This window comes from Dermacentor silvarum, chromosome 1 (genome assembly GCF_013339745.2).
Source record: "Dermacentor silvarum isolate Dsil-2018 chromosome 1, BIME_Dsil_1.4, whole genome shotgun sequence".
NCBI classification, from domain to species: Eukaryota; Metazoa; Arthropoda; class Arachnida; order Ixodida; family Ixodidae; genus Dermacentor; species Dermacentor silvarum.
The window spans coordinates 72,833,103-72,854,694 of record NC_051154.1 but is presented as its reverse complement, the minus strand read 5'-3'; the positions used below and the strand labels follow the sequence as shown (position 1 = coordinate 72,854,694).

The following is a 21,592-nucleotide window of genomic DNA, read 5'->3' as shown; positions in this document are numbered from 1 at the left end:
AGACACAATAATAGACACATGCGCTCGTCCGTGTACTGTGTCCGTGTTTAGTTTGCGCATAACCATTTCCTTTGCAAGTATGAACCAACTCGCCCACACAGAAAGTTTTACTGAGCCATGGTATTCTTCTTTATGTTTTCACGATTTTTGCGCGGTAGCAGCCATGTTGTCGTGGCACAATGGCGGCTTTGTTATGGTGTGTGCGCTCACATGTATTGTGCCGTAGATTTCGTACTGTGGCAAAGACGTCGTGTGGGCAGGTTTGCGACTGTACGTTGGTTGTGCACAAAAGAAATTGGATTGACCTGGATTTCTAGCCATGTCTACGGAATCGTGGGCTGGATTACAAACCATTCTTACGTGTACAAATCTTTTTGCAAGCACCTTAGCCTTGTAATAGCGGAGGCACAGAGTAATATTAGCATGTACACAGTGAACTGTAAGAACACTTTTATTGCGAAACAAACAGACTTACACATGTTGATAAAATCAATCGCTGCCAGCGCGGCTAGCACCAGTTATACACGTCTAAAAATTATACAGCATGTGCTTTTGTTTAGATAGGCAATATGTATATGCTGTCAACAAAGCGACGGTGAAGCCATTAACAGCAGCAGATGCTGACAATGTCTAATGAGCAGCAAACTGCCAAAGTGCGACTAGTTCTGCAGTCTACAACTGCACAATAAAGTTCATAGGCACGAAAGCAAGGCAAGAAAATGCACAACGGTGCACAGAACAATTCACATATGTCTACGAACACACACAATCTCTGATAAGCAAAGGAAAGAAAGTACGCCGAAGGAGCACATCATTATTCTAACTTCTCGGTAAACTCAAGTGGCATCAAAATTTGTAAACACTGTAAACAGAAACAGAGAACAGACCTAAGTACAGTCCTATTGAAGTTTTTCAGTTTTTTGCTACAGAACCTATTTAGAATTCAAGAATTCTCAAGCCATCCTGTAATTCAAAATAATGCAGGAGTGATGAGCAATTTAAGTACTGAGCACCTAAGAGGAGGAACAATAATAAAGTGCAGCTTTTTGAGTAAAATGTATGCCAAATTAAAAGAAAGTATGGTGTAACCTGTCACTGATAATATGTTTAATGCATGAAATGCTTTCTTGCCGAGTTGTACTTGAACACAGTATGACCGGTCATAGATACTGTGGTCCCACTTTAATGCCAACCAGAAACACGAGTCGGAGTCAGTGGCGTAGCCAGAAATTTTTTCAGGGAGGAGGGGAGGGGGCACCCAGATGACGAGGATGGGGAGTGAAAGGAAGGGAGCTGGGAAGGCCACACACTACATTTGCTTACATATTTTGTCACTCTCATTTTACCACAGCAGTGGCAGTATGACTCTCGGTGCCCATTCCCACCTTTCCAGAGTAAAAAGCCTGAGCAAGAAGCTGAGCTCAGGAGTTGGAAAACCTGCAATATGCAACAATGTGATGACCAAGCAGGCAATGACTTGAAAGTCGTGGGAAGGTGCTCAAGGCTTCAGCAGTATGGGCAGACACCATTCCCCTATCGTGTCCCTGGCTTTCCATCTGCGTGTTTTATATTAAACATTTCAAATACCTGCAATAGATATTGTGCCCAGAGCTCTACATGCCTTTGAATCGGAGACATGTTATATGCGGCATAATAAATCCTGTACAACTGCTCCTTGGCAGTTTTCAAGGGAAATGGTTCAGTGAAGTGGGCCCTGCATTGAATCAAACTGGTCAATTTTTCATGGTTTAGATAAGTGCTATGACGTGCAGGTTTAACAGCACCTGGCAGCCACAGATGTTGGAAGTGCTCGGCATGGTGGGGAGGCAATCAGTGGCAATGATAATTTGGTTAGCATTGCATTGTATTGTATGGCCAGTTTGCCTGCCTGTGAGGGCAATCAATCTTGCAGGATGACTGGGAGATATTTTCTGCAAACCTCAATAGATTCCTTGACATACAAATAAATGCAAAGAGAATCCAGAGGAAGGCTAAGAATCTTCCTCTGGATTCACCCTGCATTTATTTGGATGCTCACTGGCAGGCCATTGAGTACAATTGCTAGAAAGCATTTCACACATTATAGTCAGTTACCAATACAAATTATAGCTGAAGTGATGCTGGTGCCACATAGTTTGTTCATACTAAACCCTTAAAGATTTGTTCATCACACGAAGAAATGCTTTACATAATTGTTGACATATTTACCGAAAGCAGACCTTTCATTCTCCAGAGATTACAAACATGCCACAATACTAAACTTTGGAAAGCTCCGTGAAAACAGAAATAGGTGGCAGCAAAATTGAACGTCATAAAACATGCTCTCCACACATGTATAATGCTTCGATAGCGATACGATTCAGACAGACAACATATCTCCTGAGGTCACAGGTAGTTATTTTGTGCTTATTTGTGCTGTCTTTTCACTTTGATGTGCTTGAAAGGCATGCGGCAGCAAGATTCAATACAGGCGTCAATCCAAAATGACTCAAGTTGGTTGCAAATATTTTTCATTCATACATGGACGGTGCTACTTTATATATGAACAGCAACAGTAGAAAGCAAGTGCACTTGGGTGCGAAGCACAGCGCATAACAGTGGGCACAGGCAAAGGAACTCTGCTGAATGCACCAACTACTCAGAACACAGCAGCAAAAAGGCACCAAGAGTATAGCGAGCGAGTCTGCATAGCGGCAAGCAAAGAAGGCAGCAGTGTGTCATATACAACCCTACAGCACTGTATGGGTGTGCATGTCTGTATATGAAGGTGCGTATAAATTACACACATAAAAAATACATAATGCTTGCCCCAAAATATGGAATGTGGGCCCTATATCTAATTTTCTACAATATCAGGCGCTTTGGGATAAGCACTGCAAGGTCTAGGCTTGAAAACCATCCTGGAGTGGCAACAGGTGGCCCTGAGCTTTGACTGCATTGATAAGGAATGTTTGTGATATGTCTATCTCTTCACTGCAGTCAAAGTAACTTTGATAGTGCTGGCAATATGTCAAATGGTCCCATGTGCTGAATGATATGGCCAAGTCTGGACCCAGTGGCATCACCAGTAGTGCCAAATTGAAGGCATGCATGGCAAAATATATATAGTGCAGCTAAACGAGCCATTCATTTGTTATTGTACTAGTATTTCACTACTATTCAGTGTGGAATGATTCTTGATTGTGTTTCCTCTTTGCTTCAGAACAAAGAGCCACGCATACCAGCTATATTGCTCTTATAACATGTTCTCCATTACTTCTAAAATCACAGAAAGTGCAATTATGTACACATCGTGCAACAGGTGCATAACAGAATGCAAGTCAGGCTTGTAAAACATTGCCTCAAAATTTACAGTAAAAAATTATACACAAAATCAAAAGAACCATACAGTTCACTGCATGCTGAAATACTCAGCTTGGTGCAATAACTTATAAGCAAAATACACACACAATCAATGCTACTATGTAACGACATTCAGCAACAGCATGTTAACACTTGACCCCAAATGAATGGGAAAGAAATACAAAACAATCTGTGTATTGAGCAGTAAAAATGACTTGCATAAACAATTGCACCACATGTCTATACAGATTTACAACTTCTCCAAAAGGTCAAGCCTATGAAACAGCCAAACGCTTTGGGTAACATATTGCTTTGCAGAGCAAGCAGAACTTATTCCTCCCTAACTTTAGTTATAGGCAGGAATCACATGTAAGGAATCAGACTTGTTTTACCCCCAGCAGCCTTGCTGCTGAATCAGCAGGATTCATCAGCATCTCATCAATGATCTTAGAGTCCTGGATTCCCAAGAGGTTCTGGATGAGATCACCATTGCCACATTCATGAGGGCTTTTGGTTGCCACATTGCAGGCCTCTGCTGTATCACCAGCCTTCCTTTTCTGCTTCCCAAGGAGGAGTAGTTTCTTTGAGGAATGTTTGTGATTGGGCTTGGGCTTGCCCAAGTCCTGTCCCTCTTCCTCTGAGCTATCTCCCAGCTCAGACAAAGGCAAATCGTGGTGCTTGCGCTTATGTCGGGCTACACTGCTCTTTGAGGGGAGCTTCTGGTGGCATATGTCACAAGCAAATTCATCTACCACATGGCAGCTAAGCACATGCCTCTTCAGGCCATCACTGGACACACACCTACGCAGGCAGACGACACAAGCAATGCGGCGCAGCGTGTAGTCGTCATTGGAGTCCAGCCTGTCATTCTTCATGTGAGCTGCTACAACCTCATGCTCCATGTTTGCAGGCAGCTGCAGGCCTGTGTGCTCTGACTGCAAATGGGACAGGCAGTCAGATCGCTGCACAAAGGCCCGATCACATATGTGGCAGCGGTATGGCACCTCAATGAGCTGACCCACATGATGCTCAACTTCGGCAGCTGTACTGAAGGCAGCATCACAGCATGGGCAGTGCAGTCGGTCAGGGCGTTCGTGGTTGCCTTCGCTGCAATTGTCCGAGCTACCTTCTCCGGCATCGTCCATGGCATCCAGTGAGTCGTCATTTTGTGGCTCACTATCCCCATCAGTCGGCATGCGAGCATTCTTGTCAGTCCCATTGCGAGACCAATGCTTGATGTAGTAGTGTTTGCGCAGATTTCCTCGTGTTGAAAATGTGCTGCTTGGGCAGATATTGCACTTGAATGGGCGTTCAGGCACACAACGTGTCAAAAGATCGCCATGGCGCCCGTGTTTGCGCACATAGTGTCGTTCACAGTTGGACTTTGTGGTGAACCAGATAGGGCAACTCTCACACTTGAAAGGCTTCTGGCCAGTGTGCGTCAGAATATGTCGTCTCAATGAGCTCGTCCACGGGAATTTCCGAGAACAGTAGGGACAGGCAACACTGTTTGGTGAGTCAGTATATGAGCTTCGTTTTCGCTCACGATGCTCCCCACCATCACTCTCACTGCATTCACCAGTGCCTGTTTCCTGTGTTTCCTCAGGTAAACCTTTCTCATCCAGCAGGTACTGCTGAAATACCTGTGAGTTGGCAGTGTGGATCACAGACGAAACACTAGCCAAATCTGCTGAGCCTTCATCACTGCCATTCTCAACACTTCGGCTGGACAAGTCTTCGACGGCCTTGTGGTCATCTTTCGACTCTACTTTTGTTTGCTGTTCTTGGCTCGTAGCAGGGGGCACAGCCTCGGCAGCATCAACTGCTTTGTTGGCTTTGCTGCTTAAAACAACCCTGAGAGCAGTCCGCGTTTCATCAGACAGAGTTGATGAAAAAGGTTTTGATGAACCAGGACTACTCATAGTTGGAATGAAGTTACGACTTCGTGTGGGCCTTGCATATTCTGGGTGCTTTCTTTTGATGTGCCGCTCCATGTTAGACTTAAGAGTAAATCCTGCAGAACAGTACACACAACTAAAAGATCTCTGGTTCTTTGGTGAAAGCTTTTCATTGACCATTTTAAATGTCATTTTGTAGACGTCATCGCTGGCACTAGAGGACTCCAGTATAGTTGGGTTTCGAGCTGAAGGCAATCCATTGACAGGTGGACGCCCAAGAGGAGGAGTCTTGGGAGGCAACTGGTTTTTTGAGCTGGGCTGAAGGAGCTGACTTGAAGTCAGTGGTAATGGTGGCGGTGGTGGCGGTGGCAGCGGCGGTGGTGGAATTGTGGCACAGGGACTAGCGGAATGAGTTACTTGAAGTGGTTCAGGACTGTTGGAGTTTCTCCAGCTCAGATCTATGGCATGAACTGCCAGGTCCAATGGCTCCTCTTGTGGAGGGGGAAGCTCAGACAGGGAAACCAAGCTTTTGGCAGCAATAACTTGGTCATCATTGTTGTTGGTTTCACTTTCACCTGTGACCCCATCGCGAACTGGCTTGAGGGTCAAATTGAGTGGCTCTGCAGCTTCTGATGAAGTCCTGGCTTCGGAAGGGTTTGGTGATGACAGGTCCAGACACAGGTCCCTGTGACGGCTCCTCAGGGGGTGGTTCCTCAGGTGCTGGAGGCTGGCTGAGTGGAGCTTCTACATCAGTGGACGTTGTCTTCTGGGGACTGTCTTCAATGCTGCCTGTAGTGAGATCCTCTGAAGAATCACTGAGAGCTAGTGGCTTAGCAGCCACAACTTGTGCCAGGCGATCACGCATGTCTGGGTGCTGTTTAAGGGCATGTCGAATGCAATTGTTCTTTGTGGAAAAGCCCAGTTTGCATATGTTGCAACAAAATGGCTTCCTGCTGCAGCTATTGTGCAGAGAGCGCAAGTGGTGACGCAACACTCTGTTAAACTTAAAGTCTACACTGCAATACTTGCACACTGTTTCCAGGCTGCCCACTTCAGGAGCCAGAGCTTCAGAATTTGTACTTCGTTCAGCCATATGTGGGTTGTATTGCATGGCTCCCCGTACTTCACCTTTAGTCAACTTCTTGTGCCTCTTTCGTACATGCCTTTCACAGTTCGCCTTGGTAGTGAAAGCGTACTTACAAATAGCACACTGAAAAGGCCGTTCTCCATTATGTGTTCGAAGGTGTCGTATAAGAGTGCTCTTGTCCATACTTGTGTATGAGCAAACATTGCAAGCATAAGGTGTTGACCCATGAGAATGAAGCTGGCTGTGCTTGCGCAACAGGCCAAGACTTGGAAAAGACATGTGGCACAACTTGCAAGCAAACTGTGGCTGGCCTTCCTCTTCAGCATTAGATTCATCTCGTATTCCCTCTTCAGGTTTGCCACTATCAGGGCTAGCAGAGTCAGCCTCCAGCGGTGAGCCAGGTCGTGGAGAGGCTCCGCTCTGGCCTGGTGAAGTTGCTGCCAATGGAGCTTTTGATGTCACCGATATTATAGATTGAATGTCAGCAAAGTCATGGCCTGCCTCTTTCTCCGGCCTAGGTGTGCTACCATTGAAATAAGCATAACTTTCAAAATGCTCCTCTTTGGTGTGAGGAACAGTCTCCTCCAGAGCAGCACTTGATGATCGTGTCTGAAGCTCAAGCAAGGCCAAAAAGTCCTCCTTGCTACAAGCCGGAGCACCACACTGTTCAGCTCGGCGATGCTTGAGCTGATGTGCCTCTAAAAAACGAGGGCTAGGGAAGTCGCAGCTGCAGCTAGGGCAAAAGGTACCCCGCCCATGGGCCTGGGCATGCAGGCGCAAGGCACTGCTGCACGGAAATGCACGCTTGCAGAGGTTGCACTCAAATGTGTGGAAGGCACTGCTCGGTCGTCGGGCCTGGCTCTCACACAATGACTTAGCAATAAGTGAGAACTTGCCAGTGGAAAAGTCCACAAATGTGAGGTCATGGAAGCCAGGGCCCTGGGGTGCCACTTCCTGAGGTCCACAGCGGTGGTCCAGGTAGGCTGCATAGCTGGCTGTCACCTGGCAGCACTGGGTGCACTGGATGGGGTCATGCGGGTGGGTGGCCATGTGGCTGGCCAGGCCAGCCCGGCACAGGAACGCCTTTCCACAAACAGGACAGGAGACCTGTTCAGGGACGGGAGACAGTGGGGGGGTGTCTACCTCAGGTGGACGCTTCTGACCCCGCCGGGAGGGCCCCTCAGATTCCTCGGGTCCTGCGTGTGTGCGCATATGCCGGTGCATATTGCCATTGGTGGTGAATGCCATGTGACAAACGGTGCACTTGAAAGGCCGCTCGCCAGAGTGCACCAGCATGTGTCGATCCAGAGAGCTGGCTGAGCTCAGCGTCTTGCCACAGAGCCGACAGGTGTGCGAGTGGTCAGTCGGGTTGTGCTGGCGGATGTGGAGGGTTAAGGCATGCGATGAGCCCAGTACATCATCACACACGGGGCATATGTGAGGGCCTTCCACCTGCAACAGAGGTGCAAAACACCTTAGCTTTCAAACAGCCACAAACATTTCCACACTGCATGGCAACCTATCCATGCTTCACTAGCAATCAGCATCAGCAATTCCCTTGAAAGAATCAGCATGATGGTTTTCCTTTATGAAAATTTTGAATTGCAGGTCTTATTATCGCTACAAATTCTTTTAACCAGGGAAGTTGAATTAAATTAAATTAAATTATGGGGTTTTACGTGCCAAAACCACGATCTGATTATGAGGCACGCCGTAGTGGAGGACTCCGGAAATTTGGACCCCCTGGGGTTCTTTAACGTGCACCTAAATCTAAGTACACAAGTGCCTTCTGGCCAGCACTAGTTCTCTAAACTCAGTGAAAACTTTACATTTCAGTGCAAGCTCCACTGTACCTGCCCTCTGCTCCTAAGTACAGTTCCCAAAAGGGGCCAATATTGAATGTTCGCCACCACCATGAAAGATTGCCTGGCACTTATGTGTAAGCCCCTTTGTTTTGGGCAACAATGTATTTGCCATTGCATTCTTTGATTGTCACCAAGTTTAGCACTTAATATCAAAACGAGCCTCTGATACAAGGGTGAATAACTGTCCTGGAATAACTGTCCTGTCTCTAAAAAAGACATTAAAAGTGAATCTAACTATATCTTCAAGTTTCAATGATATTTTACCAATCAAAACATGGGCAATATTCCTTTCCTAATAAAAATCAAATAATAGTAGGAATGCTGTTGTCAAACCTAGCTACAAAATATTTAACCTCACTTCTGCAATCCCATTATATGCAGTTAGAGCCTTGACAGATTGTTCATCTTTTTAAACACATGAATAGCCTGACTTTCAATAACAGTTTACAAAGGCAACAACAGGACTGGTCATCTTGAATAAGCCTTTGCAAGCAGAACAGGTTTAGGTTACTACTGTGGTGATCACAAGCCTATTACACAGAAAACTGAGATTCCTATTTCTGCAAAGTTCCCCATTAGGTTGCTCTATATCTTGTCCTTCTCACTGACAGTACAGCATAATGAGCACACTGGTGTAAGCTCGAATATACTATCTAGGTCCAGTTGTTTTCAACCAATGCGATGACCCTAAAATAAATTTTAAATGCAGGCAATGATGCCAAGCAAATTATTATTCTTTGGTTTCAATGGGAAAACAGAAGCACAGTGCATGTACGCCCATTCTCCACTGAATGTATCTGTGATCTACATTGAAGAACTATGGACAGGTGCCAGCTCTACGCACTGACTTTGTGAATTTTGAGACAGGTGCACTGTGTGCAGGAAATTTCAGATTTATTTAAATCACACCATTTGCTGCACTAAAATGAAACTATAGGAGAGAATAAAGTCACAGCCTTCTGCTGCCAAACTGATGTGTTTCCTTAAGAGCTAAAGTGCGCTGAAAAGTTTCTCTGTCTGAAAAAGTGTACAGAAAGCCATGGAACCTGCACTTTAACATTGCCTCTGAGAGCCTTTAACAACTCTAATGAAATTTCTAATTCTGATGGCTGAGGTGCTCTACTGTGGCCATCTCTTTAAAATCATTTTTAAAAAAAATTTATTTCAGTTCAGCCTTTTGTCTTGTTTGCAGACAAAAATGGTAAAATAGATCAAAAGCTGGTTGGCACCAATGGCTGTTTTATGAGTAACACCCCATGCCTTCCAGAATAGCCATTTTCTTCCCTAATGTGATTAAGCACCACTGTCTTCCTAAACAAAAATCTTTCCCGGAGCTTTCTTCACGAAAAATTTGAGGACCTCAGTTGAATCTGTACAGCAAGGTCAAGCAGCCATTTGCAATCCCTGTATTTATTTTTATTTTATTTTTTTAAATCGTCATTACTTCTTGTGCCAGAAAATTGTGCCTATGACCATTCTGGCTAATCTTTGAGACTGCATGTTCTTTTGTCACTGAGAAACGGACCACCACCATGGCAATGATCTCACTAAGCTGCTCAAACGTTCTCTAGAATCAACTATGAAGCATCACTCGGCAGCACATTTATTCAGCATTCAACTGTTGTATCCCAAAATGCTCAGCAATTATAAGTATGTGCGCTATGAATGCATTTGGTGCCAGCAATCTAGCAGAGAATTTGGTCTCTGCTAATTTAGTGGCATTAATGTGACCATGCTACGAAGGCTTGTAAGAGCTCAATTACCGACATAAATGAGGCTTCCATTTCAGTCTTTGTTGTGTCCAGTGAGATTTTGCACACCATTTCTTAACAGAAGACAGTGAAGAGTGCTTATTAATATTCCCTTGATGCTATGATGAATTACTGTAAAGTTTATTTCTGCAAGCAAGAGAAATTCACAACAGTCAGCAGATGAAACAATGGAAATTACAGTATTTGCTGACATGGCTGAATAAGTTCAGCAGTGTGTGAGAACACCAAAAATTGGCACATTATCAAATTATAGAACACTGCAACTATAGTAAAAACATACTGGAACAGTTTGCAGAACTGAAACAGACTGAGGTCTTATTCTTTAGCACTCGTACAAGTCTGCTTCAGTTAAACCAGTAGTCTGAACTGCAGCTGCAGTTGGTGAGCAACACCTTGACTCCAAGCTAATGAATGGTGTGAGGTCATGAAAAAAGTCCACAATATAATTTTGCATCTTGGAGGTTTTCCAGAGTGCAGTGCATTGCAGTGATTTGCTTCATAAATCCAGCAGTACATACGCAGCATTGCAATATATTTGTTAGGTAGTGGTTATTTGGTAATTATGTCCCTTACCGAAGAATGTTTTCTTTTGGCTGCTATAGTGTCTCTCTGCAGATCTCCATCTTGGTGAATATCTTGGTTTTCGTTCGTTGAAAGTTCGGTTCCGCTGTTGCCAAGTTTCGAAGGAAGGCTGCTAGGTCTGCCTAAAGGTGATGCTGCTTGTCCAGGGTGAAGCTGGTCATCAGTGCTTGAATCTGCATGAAAAGAACATGATCAGCAACTTTTGGCCACCTGTGCAATAATCTGAGCTCATGAGGGCCCCACAATAAAAATGAAAAAGTCTTATATATAAAGGGTGTTTCATTTTAGCTGCACCAAATTTTTTAAAAATTGCCTGTGGCAGATCAACAATTATAATCCTTGATCTAAACTACTAGATGAGGCGGCCATGACTTCCACGAGAAATCAAAACACCTAATTGAATAATGAACATAATTACGCTAATTAACCTTTTAGTTAAAAATTTTATGGCACATCTATCAATCTACGAATTGTAGTCCCTGAGTTCGCAAGGCGGAACTCAGCGACTATAATTTGTAGATTGATATCACTTGGAACAAATTCTCAGGACTGAACTAGTTTCGAGATATTAATTTTCAAAGTGTCCGACGAAATGCATGGGCGTTCCATTTAACTTTTTGAGGAAAACGCTGTTCTATGCATTGAAACACAAAGTTGACTGGAACGCCCATTCATTTTGTCGGACACTTTGAAAATTATCTCGAAACTGGTTCAGTCCTGAGAATTCATTCCAAGTGGATATGCCTTGCGAACTCAGTGGCTATAATTCGTAGATTAAAAGATGTGCTGTAAAATAATTAATTAAAAAGTTAATTAACGCAATTATGTTAACTATTCGATTAGGCATTGTGATTTCTCGTGGAAGTAATGGCCACCTCATCGAGTAGTTTAGATCAAGGATTATAATTGTGCTATCTGCCACAGGCAATTTTCAAAAATTTGGTGCAGCTAAAATGAAACACCCTGTTTATAATACAAGAAAAAGTTCTGTAGGTCCAGTGAATAGGTAGTTGAAGAAACGAAGGGGCACACTTACGAAAATTGCATGTTTAATGGTTAAACCATTAAACACGCCATTTTTGTAAGTGTGCCTCTTCGTTTCTTCAACTATATATATACATATATTTTTTTTTTCCTCACCACTGAAATAAAGAACATAAAAGGCCTACTTAACCATGTGAGCTGACCAGGCTTAGAACTATTTTATGTCATATACAAACGATCCATGCATTAAATTCAAGCTTCAAATTGTGTATTCAGACAGAGGAACCATTCTGAAATCAGAAATTGGAGAAAGATAAACTCAAACAAGATATTTATTCACAAGTGCTAAGCACCCAACTGATAAATGCTGCACAGCCAATTACTAGCTTCCCTTGCATCAAACATTCAATCTATATGGTCAGCATGGCGACTCTCCTACATCCTACTAACACTTCTAGGGAGTAGAATTGCTGCAGGTAGGAAACACATGCAATAAGCGAAATTCACTCTACCTTTCTCAGTGTCTCCTGCACCATCATCTTTGATCAGGGCGCACAGGAGACAGCTTCCCAGGCTCTCCATTCATGTCTCATCGAGAATTTCAGCAGCCGCCAGGCATCAGTTGTCCACAGCAAACCAGGAAGGCACTCTGCGGTGTCTTGACAAACAAGCACCTCGTGATAAGCCTGCAGAAGACGTATGGGGAAGGCACAAAGTGTTGAAGACTTCATTCCCTGAAATCAGGCTGGACAAAGCTACCACTCAACCACAGAAAAGTACAACCGTTGCAGAAAAATATAACATGCAAGTGGCAAGGACAAAATGACTGAAGGGCTGATGAAATGGTTAAAAGAAAATCAAGTGAGCGAAAAGGAAATACAAGACTTAAGGCTTGCTCAGGTAAAACGGGAACATTTGGAGAGAAAAAAAAAAAGAAAAGAAATGGAATGGTATAACAGCTATAGTACTAAATGTAGTAACGCCATTACTCCATTACTGATTTCAGGTGTCAGAATGAACACAGATATGAGGTATTGTTGATGATTTCTCAGTTAATTATCGGTCAGAACCATTAGCCAAGTGCCAGAATTGGCAATATTTTGGCTTTAGTATAAGAGAATTTGTAAAATTTTCCAGCATAAAGCACACTGATCCAGGCACAAGGAGACAGTGTAGATACTACAGCATCTGTAATATCTACCTCTCCACAACAATTCTGTGATACCAGTTAACTTTACATGAAAACAATCCACACAAGAAAAGCAACACAAGGAAGAAATTCGCTGACTTATGTGCATATTGAACAATCCTTCACTGTTAGTGGCACATGCATCAAGGGATGACTGAAGGCTACATAAAAGGTAATCCTACTGGGAAACAAAGGGAAGACGACAGCCCTGGAAAAGCAATGTTGTGTACCAAAGTGCCTGTCAAGTAATTAATTAAATGCCAACTCTCATTAGGCTGAAGCAGAGAAAAAAGTTTTTTTTTTTTATATAACACTGACATTAGTCACATTTTGCTTCAATTGGGCAGACTCCTAATATGATTGCACCCCCCAGAGCTCTCTCAACACGTACAGACAATACAAAATGTCGATGAATAAAATGCAAACATTTGCAAGTTGCAACTACCTCGGGGGTGAGTAGAGCTTTGACAGAAACTGAACAGAGAACAGCGCTAAAGTATCCGACTGAACTTGTAACAAGAGCCTCAAGATGAATCCCGACGAGCAGCTGGACCAGACATTGAAGGGCATACTCCTCGACCGGACATCCCCCACCGCACCCATGCGTCAATTCTACCCACTTCCCATTTTAAAGGTATTCCAAAACATGAACCAAGGGGCTCCGAAAACCGAACGCTACGCAACAGAGCAAAGGCACGCACATAATTTCGTGCAAGGGCTGCTTTCGAAACGGCCAGCGCATTCAATTGACGAGGATACAGGTAGAGACGCGACTTCTCGCGACTCTCGCGGTTGCCGACCATGGAGTTATTGTCGCACCGATGACGGAGAGTTGCTGGGAGCACCGCGCGCAACGATAAGAGACCCGCGGATCGAAATTCGGGAGGGGGTAGGGAGCTTCGAGCGCAGGTATCATCTCCGACGGCCCTCGGCATCGCGCTTCCATGGCAACGGATAAACACAGCGGCCCAGCCGTTGGCCGACGGCGGCGCTCGCGAAGCGAAGCCCGTTGAAGCCTGCATGCAGCAGCAGCTGCCCTGTGAGCTTCCCTCCTCCTGGGAGCGGGAAAGGGAGGAGAAGAGCTGGTCGAAATCGCGCAGCGGATCAATCGCGGCTGCTCGTTCATCACTCGCGCTCTGCATGCAGGACGCGATTATTAGGCAAAGCTATCGCCACAAAGGCGAAGAACCACTGTAGCGGCGGCTAACAGCTGGGAAGAAGTGGGTTCGGGGCCCCTGCTTCGTCCACACGTGGCGAACGTGACCAAAAACGGCACCCCTTATGTGTACGCTACTTTTCGCGCAGTTTCGTTCGCATCATTACGCAGTCACCAGGGCTGCGAAATTAGCTTCCACTCCACCTATTACAACTAAAACAGAACATAACCACGCCAGCTCTGTATCCAGTTACGCCAGTAAGTCACTGTTAATTGTTTCTATACTTCGCACTCGAGCTTGCAATGTGGCCACAGAACCCGGGATCGCGCCCGAGTTGGTTGTGGACATCGACGCATTTCCGCAGCAGCAGGGATACATGGCTCTGACTATGGGCCACAGTATGCTCTAATGCAAGTGCTCAGCAGGAGGACAAGGCGCGCATATACAAGAGGTGAAGAGGGGCTAATGTAGCAATGTCTACTCCTCATGGGTGAAACGGCGGGGGTAGGGGGCAAATAAGAAAGAGACCACGTTTCCACGCACGTTTATGATTTTAAGTTCTGGTACCAATACTGAAACACGAACGCCGCATTCATTTCTGATTTAAAGGGGTTGAGACAGCAAATTTTGAGATAAAAAGCCTGCTGTAGGCTTTTTCTGTATGAAAGGACACTCAACATGAAGTGTAGGACACAGCAAACGTTTAAAATATATTTTAATTCGCTTCCAAAGAGTGCCTAAATGCTCGTTCTCGCCATCGAGACCCATCGCTAGCGCGATTGACACCGACGTCACTCTGTTGGAAGCATGGAGGAAAGAAACAAAACAGGGAGAGGCCTTCGAAGTCACGTCTTTGAAGCCGGAAGCGCAGCCATGTTGGTGTGCCATCTTCCTTTGCGCCTCCAATCAGGGGTTCTGCAGCTCGCCGGAGCAGATGGACGCGAACTTTGAACTTGCATTGTTACCGACGCGCGTCAGAACAAAGCCTACGAAACTTCTGTAGCAGTAATAGTGAAGCAGACGCGCTCCTGTGTTTTTCCGTGGCACGTTGAAGACGACGAAGACTCGCGCCGTGATTGCTTGAGCGTATCTGTTGCTGGCTGACACTCACACTCACAGACCCAAAACACAACTTTCAAGTTTGCATACCACACTCAAAAGTCAGCTTTTCTCGCGAACAAAAGGTGCTACGAGAAACACACCGACGGAAAAATCGTATCTCACTTTTCAGAGACCGAAAGCAGCAGCGAAAGCTTCAGGAGCACGGTTGCTATGGCAACGTTGACATTTGGGGTACCCGTCCCAGTGCTCCTTCGCGAAAAACAGCACGTGACTTCAGCCACACTTTTTCCAATACGTCCGTGCTAGAGTGTACTAGACAATGGTCGAGTGCGGACGTACAGCCGCCCAAGAAGAAGAAGTAGTTTATTGATTGGAAAATGTAGAGAGGTCGGCCGGAAAATGGAGCATCTGGCCTGCTACTCTACGTAAGGGAAGGGGAAGAAAGAGGGTCACAATGGGGGATTATAATGGGAGAAACGAGGTGAAAGGACACATTGCATAAATGTTATCACAAGCGTGAGTCCAGGCCCGTGCCACCTAAGAAACGCGAAAGAGCCCGCATTGCCTCTATCGTCTGCCAACTCTGTGGCCATGCGCCTAGCAAGAGGTCCTTCGACAGTGGTCTATTGTATAAATGCCTCAAGGTAGCTGCCAGTGTCAGTAGAGAGTAATAGTTGAGCGGCTCAGCGGGCCAGCGGGCCCAGCGATGGAGCGGAGGGGACAGCGGAGCGCAAGATGAAAAGAAGAGTAATAGCTGAGCGACGCCCCGCTCGTTTCAGCGGATAGTACTGCTGCGCCATCTGTTGAACAAGGTTGAAGTTACTCTCGATCAAGCAGAGACTTTGCTGCGTTACCTGCCGAATAAAATTGAAGTTACTGCGAAAAGAATATTATTTGAAATATTAAAAAAAGAAAAGAGAAATATTAAAAAAAGAAAAGAAATATTATGCGAAAAGAACGTTCGCGTTCGCTGCCGCTTCTTGAAAACGCTCGCACGCTCGTCCGCTGCGCACGCTCCGCTGAAGAGACGAAATGAGCGGGCGAGCGGCGCGCTCCGTGAACACGCTGGATGTCCCAGCGGGCCGCGCATGCGCAGTTGGCGTCTCCGCTCGTTCGCTGGGCCCGCTGGCCCGCTGAGCCGCTCAACTATTACTCTCTAGTATTTCGCGCGCATACTCAGGGCACACCACGAGCACATAGTTTATAGTCTCTACAACGCCACACACTGAACAGTCCGGGGAGTCTGCCCGTCCAATGATGTGCAAGTATTTGCGCGTGAAAGCGACGCCTAATCGCAGTCTGTGTATCAGGCACGTATGAGGGCGTGGAATTCCACGCAGAACAGAAAATTGCATATCGGGATCCAGCCTTTTAAGCCGGACGTGACGAGCGTCTGGCTGGGCCCAGTATCTTCTCGTCGCACTCCTCGTTAATTCCGACAGGAGGCACGTGATGTCCGGTCTAGAGAACGGCACTACAGTTCGCAGGCCATTTCTGAGGGCGCGCCTTGCTTCAGCATCGGTCATCTCATTATCATTGAGCCCACAGTGTCCCGGGATCCATTGGAACACTATGCGGTGGTGTTTTTCTTGAGCGCATAAAAGTAGCTCGGTGATCTGCAGTGCCAGAACCTGATATGCGGTGTGGCGCAGGAAGCATCCCAAAATTTGCAGCGCGGGTTTTGAGTCCGTAAAAATGCACCACTCTTGAGGTCGTTCTCTGCAGATGTGGCGAATCGCTTCCCGAATAGCCACAAGCTCTGCAGCGGTTGATGTAGAATTATGGTCTAGAATGAAACCTCGAGTCATCTGCTGGGCTGGTATCACCAAAGCTGCTGTCGATGCCTTTGGCGACGCGGATCTGTCTGTGTAAACATGAACATAGGTCTGGTATTCTGACCAGATGTATGCCAGAGCAAGTTGTTGTAATCCGCTAACGGGAACCAATGATTTCTTTAGTATGCCGGGGACATGCACGCATACCGAAGGTAGAACCATCACCCACGGTGATACCACCCAAATCTTTAACTGCGGTGGGCGAGTGGCGACTTTCTGTGCGCCAGCACCTTAAATTAGGAACAAACTTACAAATGACTATGCTATCTTCACGAGCTTTGTGAACATAAGTTAACCTCGACCGTTTCGCAAGTTCCTTCCATCGTAACGCACTGGACAGCATAAAAAACGCATTAACAGAAGCTAGCTAAAGATTTGGCCGGCTATACTTGTACAGAACGTGTGTGCGAGAGCAGACGATGCAGCAGTGCGTGCGTCACAGCTTTGTGGGCCCACGTGACTAAGCTTCCTAGACAGTGACATCACTGTCCAACTCGGCGCCCAGAAACCGAAAGCGAAAATCGTTCACATATATAATACGATATTAAAATATTTACCGAGAATATATGAATCTTCGAGTGTGTATCATGCTTCCTGGAGCAATAAGAAACGTTTGAAACAAAGAACGCGCAAGCCACAAATTTGATGTCTCAACCACTTGAAGTATTCCAGCGTGGGTCCATTTCACAGGTCATGGCTGCTGCGCCGCTAGCGAAAGTGAGCAGGAAAAGGCACCACGCCTGATAGGAGGAGGTGCTGTCGTAGAGCTACACCAGCGCCCCAATGCCGGGCAGACACACACGCAAGCACGCACGCAATGCAGTGGATAAACACTGCGAACGCCTGCGGAAGATGTGGGGGCTATTCCCGGGTTTTAATGTCGAGCGAACTCCTTCGGGCATACATTTCAGGGGTACCACCAGCGCGAAACGCCCGAGTGCTGTTTTCAAGACCCGCTGTCTCAGAAGCGTAAGGATGGATGCTGCGTGCGCGGTCCATCACAGGCGCGCTCTACGGCACCCGGAGGAAAAAGTGCGCACGCGCACAGCAGAACGAGCGCGCGCGCTCGGTCGGTGCGCCGTTCTCCCATCGCGCCGCGCACGAGGAAAGACGGGAATAGCCACGAGGACGACATCGAGAGAGAAACGGCACACTCGCGGGCGCGGCGTCCTCCGCAGACTCTTGTCGACGCCCCCCCCCCGCGCACGAATCGCGCCCCATTCTCGGCGACGAGGAACCGGCGGCGGCAGTGACGAAACAGCCGCGCGGACAGCCGAACGAAACCACTCCCGCCTCGCCTTCCACGGACTGCGAAGAAAGGTGCCGCTTGCGAGGCTTCGGCCAACGCCGCGGCGATAGCTACGACGCACGCACACATCACTTTCAGAGATGCGACAGCTCAAGCAAGCGCGTGCGCTACCCGCGGGGAAATAATCATAATAATAATAAAGAAAAAGAAACTTGAGTAATGAGCGAATGCACTTGTTTACACCTGTAACACACGTACTTTTTTGCTGCCTTCAGGGGAAAAAAATCAAAAGGAAGCCGTATAAGAACATTTACTGACGTCAAGGTCGAGATGATCACTCCGATAACCACTAGTTCGACACAGACACGCAGTGGCGGATCGCGAAGGCAGCTAGACCGAGCGATCGTAAACAAGACCACGATTAATTTTTCGTCGTACTGCCACACCTACGAAGTCGAAGCGCAGTGAAGGAGCTCCCTCGACTGCTTTTCCAGACAGACAACATTCCAAGCGGCTGTCTCTATCCAAACGCGCTGCCCACGGCGTCCGTCCAAGACGTGCCAGCGTTGAAGTGTCGAATCGCGGTCTCTCCGAAATGTGCGCGCAAAAATTGTTGACGCAACAGCAAGCTACCGAGTGGTAGTGCCGTATAGTGTCATGCTGTTACACAACCTGTCTTCCAGGGGAAATATTTCTTTAAAATGAATTTCCTTTCGAAATCTCGCTAGATGAACGCACTGCCGCTTTCTGTGGGGAACACTGTTCGTTGAAGGGTAAAACCTAGTCGCGTGCCAGCAGCTCGGTGGAACTGCAAGTCTTGCTAAACTTTTCTTATCGCGCCCCCAGCATACGGCTTTCACGCCTACAACTGCTCCCGCTTAAGCTGACACGGACTACATTAACGTCGACGCAGGCTAAGAAGTGCTACGAAAGTTTAAACGCCTCCCCCATCCACCGACTAGGAGAAATGTGTGCAGGTCGTAAAAAGATGCAATTCCACTGCGCAACGTGTTGTGAAGCATGCGCCACTGAGCAGGTGCGCAGGATGCTTCTCACCGCCAGTGAACGAGGCGGTGGCCAAGGGCTCCGAGCAGCCTCTGGATGGCCCCACGAAACGCGCTCCGCCGGGGATCGATGGCGGGCCCTCATCAGACCGAGCGGGCACGGCTGCCCGACCAAGGTCAGAGCGCGCGCGCGAGCCACTCGGCGAACGCCGCCGCTTCTTGGCCCGCCAACGCGCGTCGCCCGCCCGGCCATGAACCGCGCCACCTCAAATTTTCCATATCAACCCCGACCAGCGATGCCAAGGATTGCGATGCTGAGGACAGACGGATAAGAAAAGCACAAATGAGGCGCCGGGAGCCCGGCAGATATCGCAGCGGCATCTATGATTACACTACGTCCGCCGGGACCCCGCTAGGGGACGAAGAGGTGATGTGGCGGCAGAGCGGCCGCAATGGCGGAGTCCAGCATCGGCCGACATCCGCAGCCGGCCGTCCGGTTCCGGCGGTCCGGGGGGGAAGGAGGGAGGTGTTCCCGTGTTGTCTTCCCGTCGCCATGGCTGCGCTCCCTTCTTGCTATTGATCGGCTCTCCCCCCGCCGTCAAGACCGTCCCAAGCCGCGCTCCCCACCCAGCCGAGATGGGCGGCCTCCCCGGGCGCCGTCGCATTGCTGCGGAGAGGATCGGTGTCTGTCGCATGAAGAGCTGGACCCTGGCTGGATAACCGTGGTGTGTCCAGCGAGTTGTTCCGAATAAGCACCATGTTCTGACCAGGAAGAAGCACTGCGCGTTCGCTGGCGACATTCCACCACAAGTTCCGCACCAGCTTGGCTTCTGGATGGAGCTCTGAATTCATCATAAGCCGATGGAGCTCAACGACCCTATATAGATTAACGTAAATGTTTTCTCGGCCCTCGATATTTAGTCAACTTTCTGTTCCCTGCTCTGCCAGCTGCCTTTCGCTATACTTAATGTGTCACGGACAAGCGAAAAGGTAAATACAGCATGATGTTCATGCCGCAAAGTGCGCATGCAGTCGACCGTAACGCGGAGCATTGACACGACAGCTGGCAAATATCATGCGCAGTAAGCCTTAGACTATTTCCTGCGATGTTTGTTGGAAGAACATTCCCAGGTGCGAGCGCGCAATCTCCTTTCGAGATGTAAAAGTGAGAGTCGCACTCGTTTGTGGAATTCGCGTCTCCCGGTGGTGAAGTGGAAAGACTCGGAGCTTTTCACCCTCCTCTTACCTATCCGGACTTTGCCACTTCTCTCAACTAAAACAACCATTTAGCTTCTTACTGCTGGATTCGTTCAGCTTTTCTCAGATTTATATTTGGGCTGCCCCATTAATAGGCATCACGCAAACCTTCACGGGAACAAGACAACGTCAGCGCCATCCAGTAAACATGAGAATAAGCCTTGCGCTAGAAGACTAATGATGACAAATCAAACGCACTCATCATTGTCATTGTATGTGGAAGAAAACTTAATTTAGGACCACCCCCGCAAATGGGAAGGCGACGTGCTATAGAACACGATACACTCGAAATGTTACACCAACTCGCCCAGGAAGAAGTTATTCTATAGAACACGAAGGCGGCGGACGCCGCTCCATCCAGTACACAGATGTTGAGCGGGCGTTAGCCAATCATGGCAGCTGCTGGCGCGATCGCGGTCTACAGGATAAATATTCTCCACTGCTGATAGCTGAGAGGCGCATTCCTGGACTGCCAATTCGTATGTCACAAGTTCGAATCCTCGCGGTACGATGATAATTTTTCTTCGTAACTTTCTCGAAAAGGGTTTCGAGATTCCAGCGACAAAGGCCGGTGGACATTAAAACGACCAGGGGAGTGAGCCCATAACAGCTGTCGCTGTCATAAAAACAGTTTTGAGCACTTCGCAACCTCACACGCTCAAATTCACAGCAATCTTCAAACACGATTTCACTATAGCCGGTGTGCGAAATAATCGTAACAAGGGCGCCACAAAGCGAACAACGCGAGCGAAAAGGTCACCTGCTTGACAAATGTTGTAGTGTTTTGTTCTAAGGAAGCGAGCCTTCGAAATGAATTATCGGGAAACGCGGCACGTTCCCCCATGGCCAGCGCTATACTGTTTACTTTGAAGCGCCGATCTCGACCGGCGCTCCGCGAAGTGCTCGACGCGCGCCTCCGGTAACGTCACTAACGTGGCCTCCAAGGGCGCCACGCAATGGCCGGGGTTTCCCTGCGTGCTGGGAGCTCCCCGGGTATCGCTGGAGCTTTTTTTACACCTGTTTACAGCTGACCGGAAACGTGGCTTTCCTTCCTCCCGCGCTTACTTTCTTTTCTCGACACAGCTTCCTTAATCACGCGCCGTAACGAGACAAAGCCTCCGGTTTACAGAGCGAGGACTATGCCTCATCGTTTGGTCAACCTTTCTTTTGTGCCGGCTGTTCGAACGGTTACTTGTAGCCGCTTCCGCCCGCTTCAACACGGCTCACCGACAAGCGAGCCACGAAAGACTCCGCAGTGGCTGGAGGGGCTCTCATTTCGACTGTACTATGTTAAAGCCCTCCGAAGTCT

General features: G+C 47.4%; 1 protein-coding gene across 1 annotated transcript in view; it reads right to left on the bottom strand.

The window, feature by feature from the left end:
• Nucleotides 1–435: 435 nt before the first annotated feature.
• Nucleotides 436–21,592, bottom strand: part of LOC119465804 (ras-responsive element-binding protein 1-like) — a 59,794-nt gene continuing 38,637 nt past the window's right edge. Inside the window, 4 exon segments of the mRNA XM_049669531.1 lie at nt 436–5,931; nt 5,933–7,779; nt 10,538–10,719; nt 12,043–12,216. Coding sequence (XP_049525488.1) covers nt 3,720–5,931; nt 5,933–7,779; nt 10,538–10,719; nt 12,043–12,112 — 4,311 coding nt within the window. The 5' untranslated portion in view covers nt 12,113–12,216 and the 3' untranslated portion in view covers nt 436–3,719.